General features: G+C 41.9%; 1 protein-coding gene across 2 annotated transcripts in view; it reads left to right on the top strand.

The window, feature by feature from the left end:
- The window catches only part of LOC309697582 (diacylglycerol kinase delta), a 94,045-nt gene that overhangs the window by 57,964 nt on the left and 20,212 nt on the right, over positions 1–15,869 (top strand). For both annotated transcript variants that reach the window (XM_082519602.1, XM_082519603.1), the window contains 12 exons: positions 1,350–1,460; positions 1,569–1,649; positions 2,332–2,436; positions 3,040–3,172; positions 5,036–5,142; positions 5,287–5,412; positions 8,228–8,330; positions 8,591–8,750; positions 8,867–8,975; positions 10,058–10,197; positions 13,097–13,184; positions 14,958–15,049. In XM_082519602.1, coding sequence (XP_082375728.1) covers positions 1,350–1,460; positions 1,569–1,649; positions 2,332–2,436; positions 3,040–3,172; positions 5,036–5,142; positions 5,287–5,412; positions 8,228–8,330; positions 8,591–8,750; positions 8,867–8,975; positions 10,058–10,197; positions 13,097–13,184; positions 14,958–15,049 — 1,355 coding nt within the window. The remainder of the gene's footprint in view (positions 1–1,349; positions 1,461–1,568; positions 1,650–2,331; positions 2,437–3,039; positions 3,173–5,035; positions 5,143–5,286; positions 5,413–8,227; positions 8,331–8,590; positions 8,751–8,866; positions 8,976–10,057; positions 10,198–13,096; positions 13,185–14,957; positions 15,050–15,869) is intronic.

Here is a 15,869-nt window from a genome sequence, read left to right as displayed (position 1 = left end):
GCTGAAAAGTTATCTTGAATAGTTCTTGAGTTATTCATTAAGACAAAGAAACTGAGTATATGGAATGCCATGAATGCAAAAATATCTTGTAAGCGCTCTTTAAATGACCTTTACTCTGTTACCTGGTGCTAGACACAAAATTCAAACTGTTTTGGAAAGAAGAGACATTGAGCTTTATGGGGACTTTTGGTGTATCAGGGTAGCACAAAGCATTTATAAGGTATTGCTGTCTGAACACAGACAGAAAAATGAAATCCACCTAGATTTTTCCATGTGCACTTCACATTACCATAACTCTTCAGCTTTGTGAAGTTTTACCTCCAAAATGACAAAGAAGTCCACGTGGCATGTGCGACACTTGGAATAAAGTGTTAAGGTGAAGAAACATTAAAAAGGAGCTTGTAGCAGTTTTCACAGATGCCTTGAAAGTGAATTCTTTCCAGTTTTATCACGTGTGTGATACAGCTGTTTTCTGCCATGACATTCGGGTGACTCATGCAGGCACACGGTTATTCTCTTTATGTGGAAGCCTCTGGGCTGTTACGGAGGCAGATCTAGTGATTTGTTGCTACATTTGGTGATGAATGTGCAGGTATGCAGGGAGCTGCGCGTTTTTAAGATCCTATCTGCATGTGCCAGCGGTTGTTACGAGAAACGAGGATCTCCATGGCGACCCCCTCCCGATGTCCTGTCTCAAATTGATTACCCGTGGGGGATTCGGCCCTCTTGCACCATGTAGTCACAAACAGGGGGAAAGAAAGAACGAGCGCATGTTAAGCAGAGATGAGGAAAAAAGACAATAACAGCAACCGTGGCAGAATTGGTGATGAGTTTCAGCCAAGCGGATCGATTGTATCAAATGAAATCATTCGATCTTCTGACGTTCTGACCGTGGTAATAATTTCTACGTGGCCACGGATGACTGCATCTCCCACCTGCTGCTTCCCTACCTGACTTGAATGCTGCATGAGTGTACTGCAAACCAAATCAAACGTCGTTATTTGCTGCTTTAACAGATTAGTGTGCTGTTTTTGGGCCCCTGATCTCATCCACACACATATCGGGTGAAAATACAGAAAAAGCCCAGCGGTGCCTTTGGGCTGATGCTTCTGTTTTATCGTGACAGATCCAGTCAACACCGCTCTGCTCATGTGTGCAGCTCTGTCTTTGTTTGACAAGAGCAAGCCATCCGAGTGACACTATCCAAACCGATCTCCTTCTGTTTACGTGTGAACTCCGAGAAGAATAGCTGTCACGGCTGATATTCAGAGGTTCTGGATGCGCTAACGTCTGTTTTATCTTCCTCCTCCTCTCCTTCTATCCCCTCTGTCTCTGTTCTCTCACTACAGAAAAGTGTGAAGGAGGGAATCCTGTTAAAGCAAACAAGCTCCTTCCAGAGGTGGAAGAGGAGGTACTTCAAACTCAGAGGGAGGACCCTCTACTATGCCAAAGACTGCAAGGTACAGAACTGTGTGATCGTTTTACCGCCGTAGCTCTTAAACTGTAACATTTTTATTTAAATGTAACTGGCTAAAAAATAAGCTGATGGGTTTTTTTTCTCCCATTAGTCCCTAATTTTTGATGAAGTGGACCTATCAGATGCCAGTGTGGCTGAGACCAGCACCAAGAACATCAACAACAGTTTCACAGTAAGCCCAAGACAGGCCTTTAAAACTTTTCTAAGGGCAAATTATGACAAAATAGCCTACATGGACTAATGCTAGGTCAGAAATAGACCATTTTAATGGATGCCAGCTCAGCTATTTGGTGGTGACATGGCTGTTTTTTAGTGTAAAAGATTACTGCTAATCAGCTAATTTAGTTAGCTAAGTTAGCTTGTCTGGTTAGCAAGGTGTGTTTGTTATTCACTTTAATATAACAGGTAATGTTAATTTTGGCTTATAAAAAAGTTTAAAGCAAAATGTAGGAATTGAACTTAAGGGGTATACAGAGCTGCACAGAAACCTTCTGATTGCTTTGGTCTCTAGGAGACTGCCCGTAGTTTGCACTGAAGACGGCAACTTGTTTGCGCACGCTTGCTAGCTAACCACCAAGCAGTAGAAACCTGAAAAAGAGCGACGCAATCCGGAAACAGAGAACATTCGTCTTAAAAGTAAAAGTCGTCTTCATACCAGGCTTAATTAACTTCAGGATTGATAACTTCTAATAAGTTTGTTTAATTCAGAATTTTATTTGGGGACATATATCTGAAGAACAGCTGGTGCTTCCATTAGCCTGTCATGCCATATTGCTCAACAACTACAAGAAATTCAAAGATTGGAGTCAAGTTTTTTGCTCTCTTCTAAGCTTTCCACTTTCTTTCTTTCTCAGGTGATCACTCCATTTCGCAAACTAATGTTATGCGCTGAAAGCAGGAAGGAAATGGAGGACTGGATCACGGCGCTGAAATCCGTCCAAAAGTGGGAAACCTACGAGGTTGGTGCTTCTCATCTCTGTGTCGGGCTCTTGTTATGTTTCAGCCCCATCCTTCGTTCTCCTGGCTGACGTGAGAGTAAACTGGGCCAAACTGATTATCATTAGATAATAGCTAGTCATGAGTGTGTAATTAATTTTGATGAGACCAGGCTTTCACAGCTCAGTTCTTCTTGCATCTGTTTTTCACATAAATGATCCACCTTCACATCTTCTCGTCTCCTTTTTATCTGCCTCTCATTTCAGCTCTTTGCCTACCGATTGATGTCCTCATAAAACCAAGCCTCCTCTTTAATTGGTTATAAAGTGGAGGCTCTGATTTTTTTTTATGAGCTTATATTCTCTTTGATTTTTGGCCTTCCTAGGCTTTTTATTATAAAAGTTAATTTGGGGTTTCAATTTTTGCCTTCTCATCTCTAGTTATTCATGTGATGTGATTTTAAGCAGGTGATGAATTGTGCAGCCATCGTTCTCCTACCCCAGCCTAGTTATTTTTTTTAATTGTAGTTCCGGGAAAGTTCTCGTTTTTGTCCTTTTGTGTTTCCTCTTGTGTAGAGAAGTGCTGACGCGTTTCAACCTCAATGTTTCTCCTTCCCACCCCCCCAGGCCAGTCAGTTTAATATGGAGCATTTCTCCGGGATGCACAACTGGTACGCCTGCTCGCACGCCAGACCGACCTTCTGCAACGTTTGCAGAGAGGCGCTGCCAGGTGTCACCTCCCACGGCCTGTCCTGTGAAGGCACGTAGACACATGCACACACACACTGCATCTGTGTTCTTGCGCTCACTCATATGAAGTCACTGGAACGTCGAGTCACTCATGCATTAATTTCTAAGAAACAATCCTACCATTTTTGGTCAAACAAGAAAAATTACATCACCAGCGTTCTCTTTGTCTGCGCTTGATATGCAGTAATAAAGTAGCTTTAAAGCTCTTTCCTGCACTGTGACAATGGTTGCTTAACAGGTTTGTGATACAACTGGAGACAGTTGTATAAAGTACGTCACCTCTCATATCAGGGGTAAAAATCAGATTACAGACATACTTTAAATCCACTCAACACATTCAATTGTAATTCAGAGACAACTTCAACAATCCAACGACAGCCTGTAAGCCAGAACTTGGCGACAGTGGGAAGGAAAAACTCCCTTTTAACAGGAAGAAACCTTGAGCAGAACCAGGAGGAGCAGCCATCTGCGGTTGGGGGTTTAGAAGGGAGGAAGACGGAACAATTTCTGAAGAGGACAGGATTTTAAGAGCTTATTTTGAAAAATATCTCAGTGAACATTGAAATGCGTAAAACCACCTCAAAGTCTATCAAGATCATGCCAGAGCAGCAGGTCGCCATATAACCCTTAAGCGGCAGCTCAAAATCCAACAAACAACGGCATTTACACGTGCAAGAAAGGCCAAAACACACAAAAATCTAGGTTTACCAAAATATCCATGTATGTCGACCTCAAAGTCCAAGAAACTAGAAAAGGAGACCAGTCTCCTTCAAAGTAAAAGCACCATGTACCCAGCGACTGCTAACAACAACCCGCCAACTGATCAGGAAAAACACGTTTTTCCCTAGCAACTGCATGTTGCCAGGGTATCACTAGACTCAAGGTCTGTGTGATTGAGGCTGCAGGTTTCCAATTACCATTAAAGAGAATTTCTCTTCTCAGAGAACATGTTAGTACCTGAGGGCTCCTTTTGTTTAATTTCAGCACAACATATCTTGGAGAAAGAAAGTGTTACAGGTATTTAAGTAACACTTTATTTTAATTTGGTCCCTAATATGAAGTTGATTAGGTAAAACAAAGAAATTAACTGATTAACTCTAATTAGTCGACCCACTGTCCTTGCTTCAGATTAATTTTGTTCTCGTGCTTTAAAAACCCAGCAGTACATTTACCATAGACTGTATCTAAATGATGGCAAAACTCAGCAGTAATTAAGCAGTAACCACCTCTGAACTTGTGGATCCCTGCTTAGTTTTTTTGTTTAACTTGTAGTGACCATATTTGGACTCAGTTTAAATATCATTTATATAAAATTCACAACAACAGCAGCCACCTCAAAGAGCCTTAGCATGTCAGCTATAGCACAGATAGCTGTTATAACCTATAACACAGAAATAAAATATCAGAGCTTCAGTGACCAAAAGTGCAGATGACTGTAACGAGCTTTTAGTGCTTTAACTGTGACTGTCGCTCAAAGAGGCCACGCCCCAATTGATAACTTTAAGCATCAAAAACCACGTTATACTGCACATGCTTTCCAACTAAAACTGAGTTTTGCAGCAGGCTGCAAACATGTTTGTCTTTGCTTTAAAGTTGTGCCTCTTAACATGGGAGTCTATGGGGACCAGCCCTCGTTTAGAGCAGCCTCAGACTAGAGGAGCTGCAGTTTTTAGCACCCCCTCCAGCTGCTCTCCAGTCCATATGTACACTGTCTCATCATGTTATCGCATAGTTTTACACAGCTCTATCAGGAGTACAGTCACACACTGTGACCATCAGGAAGCTTACATCATACACTCACCCAAATAGAAGAGGATAAAAGTGGAGACTTCCAGTGTGTCTGACATGATATTTGTTCATCTATCCTCTGCAGTTTGTAAGTTCAAGGCTCACAAGAGATGTGCTGTTCGCTCCACCAACAACTGCAAGTGGACCACGCTAGCCTCCATAGGAAATGACATCATTGAGGATGAGGATGGGGTACGAGCCGAGGCTTACTCACGAGTTGCATTTGGTTTTGTTTTCATGCAAATTATTTTGCCTGATGTGCATACCTTTGGTTTGATGTCTTTAGAGCAGAAGGGCTTCATTTGATATGCTTTGTTTATTTATTTTTCCCTCCAGGTGTCCATGCCCCACCAGTGGCTGGAAGGCAATCTGCCCGTCAGCGCCAAATGTGTGGTGTGTGATAAGAACTGTGGCAGCGTGAGGCGACTGCAGGACTGGCGCTGCCTCTGGTGCAAGGCTATCGTAAGTGTGGATTGAGTTTAGCCTCCATCCCATCAAAAACTGTCACGCTGAATCAATATTAGTGTTTATCTGGGGCATTGCTTTTAGCTGAGAGTTATTTCCAGCCTTTCTTATTTGAACTTCTGTCATTCGAATGCGTCGATGCCCACGGAAATGGAGTCATAGCAGGGGTGCACTGGGAAAAGTGTGCGATGCAAACAGACTCAAAGCAGCTCCATCCAATAATGGAGGTAATTCGGGAAGTGATGTTGTCAGCAAAATAAAAGTGCATCATTTGTCATATTTAAATATGAACGCAGGGTTTTCATTAAGCACGATACACATCTCGTTATCTGGAACCGTGTGAGCGGCTCCGTACAGAACAGAGAGATCAAATTCAGATAAATTCATAAGATTCAATTATCCCTTTATTTGTTTGTCTGCCCTTGGGACATGTTGACTCATGCGCAGGAAATTGTGATTCTCCACATGAGACGCTCCTCCCACTTCTCTGGAAAAAACAACCAAGAGCTTTTTATTGTCCTTGACTTCCCGCTCTCACCTCCTCCGAAGACTCAAGGTCTGAGAAGTTCAGCAGAGTCATCAGACTAATGGGACGGCACATAGATTGGCAGCAGAGATCCCCGAGGGGAGGAGGAATAGGAAGGAAAGTTAAAATGAGAAATGGAACAGGGGCTGATAAATTCCTGTCAGCTGCAGGGCTGCTGAAACTGACCCGACGCTTCGACCGCCTCAAGCACGATGTGGAGAATCATTTTTTGTGTGCGCTGGAGTATTAATAATATTTAGGAGGGCATTGACAGGCTGGTTATAATCCCGCAAAGAAAGTGGCACAAGGACCAACAGCACTTGGTGCATCTTAACATAAAATTAAAGTCCTTCAAATTCTGCATAAAATACGTAGACGTTTTAGTTAATTTTTCATGCTTTTAAATTCATTTAAACCATTATTTTGTAATGTTTCCACGTATAAAATGGATAAAATAATCTTGCCTAATAGAAAAGAATATGTAAAAGCTTTACAGAGAGATGCCCCTGAAATCCGTGGAGCATTTTATTGCCTTTCAGCCCATTGTTCTGGTTTTACAGCCAGAAACGTTTCGTTTTTTTATTGCAGTAGCTGTGATGTACTAGACCCGACTGTACAAGTGAGAAATATTGACATCGTAGTAGAACAATCTACTACGATGTCCCCACACAAGTGATTTCTGTTTCTTTGCCCATGGGGTTGTTTTGGTTTTTCTTTTCGTCAGTTCCTTTGGCTGCTGTTTTTCTTTCAAGAGTCTAGTCCAAACAAACAAGGAAAACAGAAAGCAGTGGAACAAACAGGAAGACTAATCAAATTTGATGGCAGTGGCTGGGAATATAAATGCTAAATCCCACAGGCCTGCAGACGAGTCGGCGATGGGCTCGTACACAAACACAGTAAGATGTGCAACAGAAATCAGAAATGGAGACCGTTTGCCTTCGAAGTTGCTTTCTTTGAAATGTGCAACCAGCATAACTTTTACTTTGAAAGTGAACCTTCTTCACTTCACTTCTTCAAATTTAACTACCAGTGGACTAGTAGTTAGCAAGTATTTGCAGGCAAACATGAAAAACTACAACCGTGTGGCACCTTCTTTGCAACCGATTTCAACTAGTAAGACGCAGAAACCTCCATGAACCACCAGCCAGTCGGGGAATAAGCCAGCCAGTTTCCCTAGCAACTGAGTGTTGTACCACGTCCAACTGTTAAGCGAAGCACGTATGACATCCCATGAGAAACCTCAGTAGGACAGAAAGTCTTTTCCAGTCACAGCTATCTCCATCTGCTGGCCTTCAGAGAAAATACAGGTTTAAGGCGCTTTCTGACCTGAGAGCTGCGTCCATACCGTCTGTCCCCAAGTGGCAAAGAAAGTATGAAACTGCAGCTCTAATATTAACTAGAGTAAAACCAGAGTGTGCATATATATAGTTTTAATATAGTTCTTCCACATGTTTTAACGTGAAATACAGTTCCCATTACTTAAGTGCAACAGTACAATTAGGCAGGAGACTTTGTAAACAGATTGATTGATTTAGCTCTTTTCCACTCTACTAGTGCACTCAAAGCGTTTTATGTGCCTTAATCATGCATTCATACAAGCACTACACTTACTAACTAACATTGGAAGGAGACCTTGGGGTTCAGTATCCTCCCCAATGATCGAACCTCCAACCTTCAGTCAGTAGATGAGATGAGTTGGGAGTTGATTTGGGATAACTGGGAAATTACTGAAGTGAGCATCGGGCTGCTGAGTGCATTTTTACCCATGTGGTTTGCACTATAACCACTTACCCTCACATTATGGATTAGTGTCATTTCACCCAGTGTACACCAAAAGACCAGCCCAAGCATCGCGCTGGAAAGCCTGAAACAGCCGCTCTGCAGGAGTACACAGGAGCCTGTCTTTTATTATGTTTGTGCTCTACTGTAGTGGGTTTTGAAACACTGATGTAGTCAAACAGAAAAGTCCAGTGGAAGCATTCAAACACACAGAGAGATGTAGCTTTACTCTATCCTCTTGTTCCATTTAGCAAGAGCGGCATTGTGTTTTTTGAGCGTTCAGGCCAAACGGGCACACATAATGCGAAGTCTGATCCTCGGTATACAAAGACACACGCGCATACACAGGCTCGCACACTCAAATGAATCACAGTGGCATTTGTAAAGGTTACAGAACTGGCATTTTGGTGGGTTTCAGAGGGATGTAATGACCTTTCTGCTTCTACTGAAATATAGAATTACTGGAGACCACTGACTCTGTATGTGTGTGTGCATGTGCGTTCACAGGTCCATAACAGCTGTAAGGAACAAATGGGGAAGGTGTGTCCCTTGGGCCAATGTCGAGTGTCCATCATCCCTCCAACTGCACTTAACAGCATCGACTCAGACGGTGAGACACCTCTTACTCCCACCCACATGGACACACAGTATTACTTTTACAGTAGGTTTTAAAGTTCAGTCATGTAATGAAATTGTGACTTAGCCTGACTTGGCTTTTTCTACTGACACTGACAATTTGTAATTCCAAGTTACTAACCCTTATCCCTGGAATTTGTGCATCTATCATCAGCAGTTTACAGTTTGAACACGGTCCCAGTGGCGTTTGAACTCCACGCTGTGAGCTATACAAACATTTCTGCTCGTTTACAGGCTTCTGGAAGGCCACCTCGGCGTCCTGCTCCAGCCCTCTTTTGGTCTTGGTCAACTCTAAAAGCGGGGACAACCAGGGGGTCAAGTTCCTCCGCAAGTTCAAGCAGCTTCTGAACCCAGCGCAGGTCTTTGACTTGATGAACGGAGGGCCAGAGCTCGGGTATTTAAGAGCTTTTTCTTTCTGAGTCCTTGTAATATCTACGGGTCGTTCTCCAGTAGAACATTTAATAAGTGTTGCTCTCTGTAAACACCTGCCTCTCGTTCTCTCCTCCTCAGCCTGCGCCTCTTCCAGAAGTTTGTGACATTTCGTATTCTTGTGTGCGGAGGAGATGGCAGCGTGGGCTGGGTGCTCTCAGAGCTGGATAAACTCAACCTCCATAAACAGGTGAGAACAACGAGGAGGAGGAGGAGTGGATGTTGCCGATGATGTAACGCCGATGGGTAGGAGAAAGCAGCGAGATACCTGTTGTTGTGTTAATCTTGATGCTGGCGAAAGGTGCTTTCAGAAGAAACACCAACAATAAGCCAAGTTTACATACTTGAGTCTATAATCGAAGTCTAATATAACATTGATCCTGACTGGAGAGGGAGTGGTTCATGGTAGAGAGAAGGGCAACACAGCCTCCTTAGCTGAACTAATTCATTCATTTTATTAAATTAATTTCACATAAATTGATGTTGTGGCAGATTAACATGGCTTTTATGTTAAATTAATACTAATTTTATATAAAGTGCCACGTCTAATCAGTTTTGTTCCAGGCTAAATGAATAAGATTAACCGCTTAAGTCAGCATCAGCTTTAAGATGTTAGATGAACAAATCAAGGAGTCAGAATTTTTGTAACCTCAGCATGATTTTTATAGATTTGTTGATCATTTAACATTGCAGTTGAAACAAACCTCTCAGAGAAGTTAACTACAGACAGTTTATTACCGGCGCTAAATGAGCATCACTTTTCTGTCTGCTGCTGTCAGGCCAACGGGTGTGGTTAGAAGTTTATATCCACTCATCCTGGGAATGAATGTCATGGTGATTTTTAATTATTTTAAAATATAAGACAAATATACACATGCCCAGTGCCCTCTGGAGACAGCAGCACTGCAGCCACGGTGGTGCCAAGCATGGTGATGGTAGCATCGTGCTCTGGGGCTGTTTCACTATCAGTGCTCTTGGTACGTTGCACAAAGTGGACGTAATAAAGAAGGCAGAGGACTACCCCCAAATTCGTCAAAGTCATGTCAGATCAGCAGCTAGGCAGTTTAAGCTAAAACAAATCAAAGACATGTAGCCAAATGTTATTGGGCGTCTAAGTATATTTTTAAGCACAGGAAAGGGTGAGGATGTCCCAGAAGACAGATGTAGTGCAAAACTAAGCCATTGCAGTGAGCTTTGTCGTAGTCATCAGTTTGTTTGCTTTTTATTGTTCTGTACTTTGCATCAGTTTCTCGTTTCTCCACGTGTCTGTAGTGTCAGCTGGGCGTGCTGCCTCTGGGCACAGGTAACGACCTGGCTCGCGTTCTGGGCTGGGGCGGCCTCTGCGACGATGACGCTCAGCTCCTACAGATCCTGGAGAAGCTGGAGAGAGCCACCACCAAAATGCTGGATCGGTAAGACCAGAGGGAGTGAGGGTGGAAACTTTGGTTTCAGCTGGGTTGGCTCCTGTAAAAGTCCTCTGAATTTAAAGGTCCAGACTGAAGTGCTTTTAGCTGTTACTGCTAGTGCACTGTAAGTGCAGTTTAATTTATTTGTTTGGGTTGTGAGACGAGAGATGTTCACGGTGTTTTCTTGAAATAACTTGCTGGAGGAGGATGTCCCAGATGAACGAATTAATGAAAAACAGATCTGGTCCTGTTAGGTTTTTATATTTCGCTTCATTAGGTTCATTGAAGGGCTGCAGACAGCAGCAGGTGATACTAAAAGTAATAAAAAGAATTAAATAAAAGTACTACAGGCTATTCATTTCTGTCTGCACTCCTGAGAAAGATTTATAAAATTAAAAATTAAAACTTTTAATGCCACAGAGTTCAGCCAGCGACGGGCACAAAATGAAACGGACTGAGTGCACAGACAAATTCATACAGAGCCCCCGAGCTTCACAGAATGTTGGAAACCACCTTTTCATATTTGCCATAAATGGTGCCGATTAAAACCAGAAAATGAGCCGCAGCGAGCTTTTTTCTCCCCGTGTGCCATCATGTGAATCCAACACAGCCTTCCTTAGCCTCAGCGATTTTAAACAATCCAACAGTGACCTCTTAAATGTCCGCTTCTACTTGCACCTTATTTTTAAGATTTTGACTCATAGCACAATTAACCACAGAGTAGGTCATCATTTTTGTCAGATAATTAGATTAAAAGTTTTCCAGAAGGGTCCAACGCCACACTGCCTAGAGGTCCAGTGGCTCCAATTATCTAACGTGACATCCAGCAGACAGCTAGTGGCTGCCTGTGCTGGCACAGCTGTTACTTAATGATGTCTGTAAACATGTTTATTTCTGCTGCAGATTTGGGCATTTTAACGTGGGAGTCTGTGACTTTTCAGCCTCGAGTGGAATTGCAGTTTTTAGCACTTCCTTGTGAGGCTCACTTGTCGCTCAGAGGTGCTGCCACGACCAAAAAACTGAATACGTGATCGGAAAACTGGAATATCAAGCACAGAGTGTGGCGTTTAAGCTCAGGAAAAATTGGATTTGGATTTTAAAATCTGCAAAATAATAAGGAAGTAAAGAGTTATAATGAATGATTTGAACAAAGTAAAATATTTGTAATAGAAGGAGTAAGGGCCACGACATGGATAAACTTTAATAAAGAGCAAATATATTAAACTTTACTAAAGTAAACGAACTAGACCAGGAAAGTTAAACTCATTTCACATTGTGGGCCACATACAAACTACTTTGATCTTAAGTGGGCCGAACCAGTAAGACCTAAAACTTTTAATGGCTGTGCCCAACACTACGTCTTGGTTGTTTACATGAGAAAGAAATGCTGCTGTAGTAAATGAAAGAAGTCTGTCAACAAGGCTCTTTCGGCTTAAGTTGTAAGAAATAAATGTGTAAAAGGACAGAAAGATCTGTAGCATGTCATTGGACAGTAATTATAAATAACAAGGTTTTTTATTAACTCACAGAAACCATTCGATTTCTATTTATCTAATTAAACCACTGTACCCATCAGAAATTTTTACAGTAGATAATAAAAAAAACAGTTACTTAATTACATTGGTTTAGTATTAATAACCATGGGGGAGGTTCTTATCTGTAGAAGTTATGAAAATACAGATAAAACTCAAAGTTATTCACTCCTCCACATTTTCCAAACTCGTCCAGTGGGCCAGATGGGAGTCCTTTTGGGGACCGATTCTGGGCCCTGGACCTTATGTTTGATGTGTGATTCTGGAGAAATCGTGGGGGGTTGCTGCTACTGCCGGACTCAGTCTGTAGGTTGATGCTAAAGAGCTGGAGGTAAACAGGTTGGCTTCAAACGCTGAAGGGAGAGAGCAGTTTCATACTTGTTGTAAAAAGTTAAAACAAAGCTAAATAGAAGGCTTTTATAAGTCACAGTGCGAGTAACCCTCATGTTTGATTTGGCAGATTTATTTATTTATATTTTATGTATCTTCATTTTTTTACATTATAGAGCCACCATCAAAGCCTCTTTGTAGCTTTCATTGAATACTCAGTCTTTTATTTTGAAAATTAGACACCGTTTTTGTGAACTCAATAACTTCCTGGAATTAAATGAGGCTTTTATGTTTAAAAAAAATTCAGATTTTTAAAGCGCACATGTATTCAATTGAGAAAAACAAAGGCTTTTATTTTGAAAATCTGACACACACCTATGACCTGCTGTTAAAAACTGTCAGGCTCCAGGAATGTCGTGAGTTGACTCTATTGACCCTATCCTATCTACGCTGTTTTCCAATGGCGTTGGGACTATAAAGAACCAATCACAGTGCGTGGTGCCAGCATTTGGACACTCCCTTTATTGTCACTTAAAATAACCTGAAGCTTATCTTAGTGATGGAGCATACTCTACATACCTGGCTGTAAATGTAACTGTTCAGGTTGGCCTTCTTCCTGGTTCTTCATGCGGGCGATGATGCAAACGGGAGATAAAATGCCTTACATGCTTCACCCATGAGTTTGGGGTATGTTTTCTTTAACTGTTAATCATCTACCCCAACCGGTCACGGCAGATGGCTGCTTCTTCCAATTTTGTCTTTTGGTTTTCATTCAAGTAAACAAACTATTCTGGAGTAAAAGGACAGTGTAGGCTTTACCACACGCTGCGAGTTGTGACGTCTTTTGGGGTGAAATTAAATGATAACGTAAACTTTTTTATAGGCAGCAGAGGTCAAACTTCTCTTTGAACTCACCTTGAACTGCAGGTCATTTCTTCATTGACCTGCTGTTTGAACAGGATAAGGAGGCTGTTGCGTCTTATCTCTGTGTGATTATCTGATAACGGTTTTCTTTTTTTTTTTTATCACTCTGTGTTCCTTAGATGGAGCGTGATGACATACGAGGTGCCCACCACCAATAAACAGACGCCGATAGTGAAGGAAGAGGACTGCCTCGATTCTCCTCTACAGGTAAATCACCCCGCACGGCTCCTTTTTTTTTGTTTTTGTTTTTAAAAAAGAGGCTGTCTGTCTCTTGACAGATGGTGACCGTAAATGGCTGAGCTTCCAAGCTCTCTGAAATTATTTTGGAAAACATCCGCTGAGAATCAATTGAGCCTGGCAGCTGCAACCAAAGCAATCAGACTCAAACCACGGGGAGCGGCGGTGATATCGACAAAGGGCAGCTCTGTGTTTTCAATTCAAGCTGAGCGCTGCCTCTCAAATGCCAGATATGCAGTAGATGGTGGTTAACGTGCTAAAATCATCTTCACTCACATAAATTAATCCTCTTTACTAAATGATTTTGCCATTGCAGTAAAATTCCAAAGAAACTGGAGTTTTTTGAGTGATAAATGGGGATTGACTAACTCCACCCTTACCTCTTCTATAGGAATTCAGAGGGTAAGTAGGGTGAGAGCTGCTCATCAGTAGCTCTTGATTACCTGCTCAGAGTGCAATGCTCAGAGAAACGGCGAAAACCCCACAAAAGCTTCATCTAAGACTTTGGCCCACCAAAGACTCCAGTCTGGCCTACTGGGACAGCTTTTGAAAACACAAAGGAGGGAATAAATTTTTTAACTTTACAGCTTATTAGGGTTGAGCCCAAGCTCAAAGTGGGCTGTATGTGGCCCACGATGTAAAATGAGTTCAACGTTACTGCTCTCCAGGCCTCAGTTAAGTCGCGAAGGTCCAGTCAAAGTCCAGAGCTCAAGTTGATGAAACATTAGAGCTGTGCATAAACAAATGAATGAACTGAAACACGGTCGTAAAGAAGAGTGAGGTGCAATTCCTCCATAGCAGTAAACGTTTACTTCACATCATTGAGGCTAAAGGTAGCTCTGCGGGCTCTTGAATCATCAGGTGCACCTCTTCACAGGAGTGTACATGCCCGCTCTGCAGAAGGATTTGTTGCACAAACTGCAAACCTGGACTGACGTTTTCTTAAACGCAGATGAATTTAGTTGAATTTCCTGTGAATGGATGAGTAATACGAGCGGGTAATTCATGCCTTGTCACGTCAAACATGACCTGTGAAAAGAAGTCGCACAGGTTTATGTGGCACTTGTGACAAGAGATACCGTACTAATCATGCATTTAAGAAAATGTACCATTTGAAAAAACATATTCAGGCTTGCCGTTTGCGCACAGAGATTGACGGTGTTAGGAAATGTGGATGAGACAGTCAAAGCTTTCACAAATTAGATTATTTTGCAATTGCTCCACAGTTTGTAGATGTAGTTATTTTGCAAAGTGGTGAACCTCTGCCCATACCTCATCTCTGAGAAACTCACCAAATAATGTTCCTGACCTGTTGCTAGTTGCAAAATCTTTGGCCAAAATAAAACTGAAATTAATTTAATCTTAGCTACATTAAATCTGATAATTAATTCTATCTAAGATAATAATGTTAATCATCTTTAGGGGACTGAGTTTGGGTTCCATATTGCCCAAAAGTGGATGATTTTGCTGCTTCAGTTCTCAAAAAAAGATCTTAAAATAAAAGATCTGAGTAGGCTTGTGCTAGTAGTCAGTGGTTACAGCCTCTATTAAAAAGAAAAACAATAAATGTCATCTTAGGTCCTTTAAACTCACATAATTAGTGCCAATACCAGTAAATTAATATTTCCAGATGAAAGAGAAAAATATCTTGTGGCACTTCATTAACCAGAGCGTTTGATTAAACTACAGATCAAGTTTCTTTGGTTTCTCTGTTAACTTGAAACCTTCCTCTCTTCTTCTCAGGTTCACATCACTCAGTATGCAGACTCCGTGGCCTCCCACCTCGCCAAGATCCTGGACTCGGACAAACACAGTGATGTCATTTCCTCTGCCAAGTACGTGCCACGAATGCTTCCAAACTCAGAAATGAGACAAGAGGGGAGGAAAGTAGTAGATGGGAGGGTAAAGGATAATAATGATGGGTGAATGAAGCCTGGGAGAGGGGCTGACGATGAGACGGGGATGTCGAGTGATTGTCTTGGTATTTTTTAAATGTGTGTATATGCTTTGCTCTCATCTTGAGGTCACACATACACTTGAGAGTGCGAGCGTGTCTGAGTGAACGAGACAGATGAATCAGTGTTTAGGGGTCATCCTAAGTGCATTAGTGCATTAGTCGTCTCCCTTTGGGGAACGGTGCAGCAGGACTCGTTTTAAAACAATGCTTATTTTAGTTCAGACCTGCAGCACATTTACAACACCCCGGGGACTTTCAGGACACGTTCACAGCAGATTTTCCATGAAATATAACAATAATAACTTCTTTTTAAAAAACTTTAAAGCAGCAAACAGAATTTTAACAGGATTTGATGTGTGAACAGAATTCAAGCACGAAATGACATTAAAATAATATTTATGGAGTTCAGCTGGGTGCTGTTCTCACCCTGAGTTTACTATCAGTGAAAACTCATAGACGAGTCTGGTGGAGCTCCTGCACAGGGCCGGGACTTAATGGAAGAAATGGGATGTCACTCTGCCAGCGAAGCCATTAGAGGAGTAAGTAATGTAAGCCTGCCGTCACACTCTAATGGAGCCCTCTAAACATTAACAATGATCTCCCACTAACATGCCAGGGACAGTAGAGACAAATAAGTGTGCTAGATTTACGAGAAAGTTCGAGAGAGTTCTGGGATTTGGCACACAAAAATCTAAAAC

The sequence above is a fragment of the Aulonocara stuartgranti genome (genome assembly GCF_965226115.1).
Source record: "Aulonocara stuartgranti genome assembly, chromosome: 3".
Lineage (NCBI taxonomy): Eukaryota > Metazoa > Chordata > Actinopteri > Cichliformes > Cichlidae > Aulonocara > Aulonocara stuartgranti.
The sequence above is the reverse complement of the archived record's forward strand: the minus strand, read 5'-3'. Positions and strand labels throughout refer to the sequence as shown.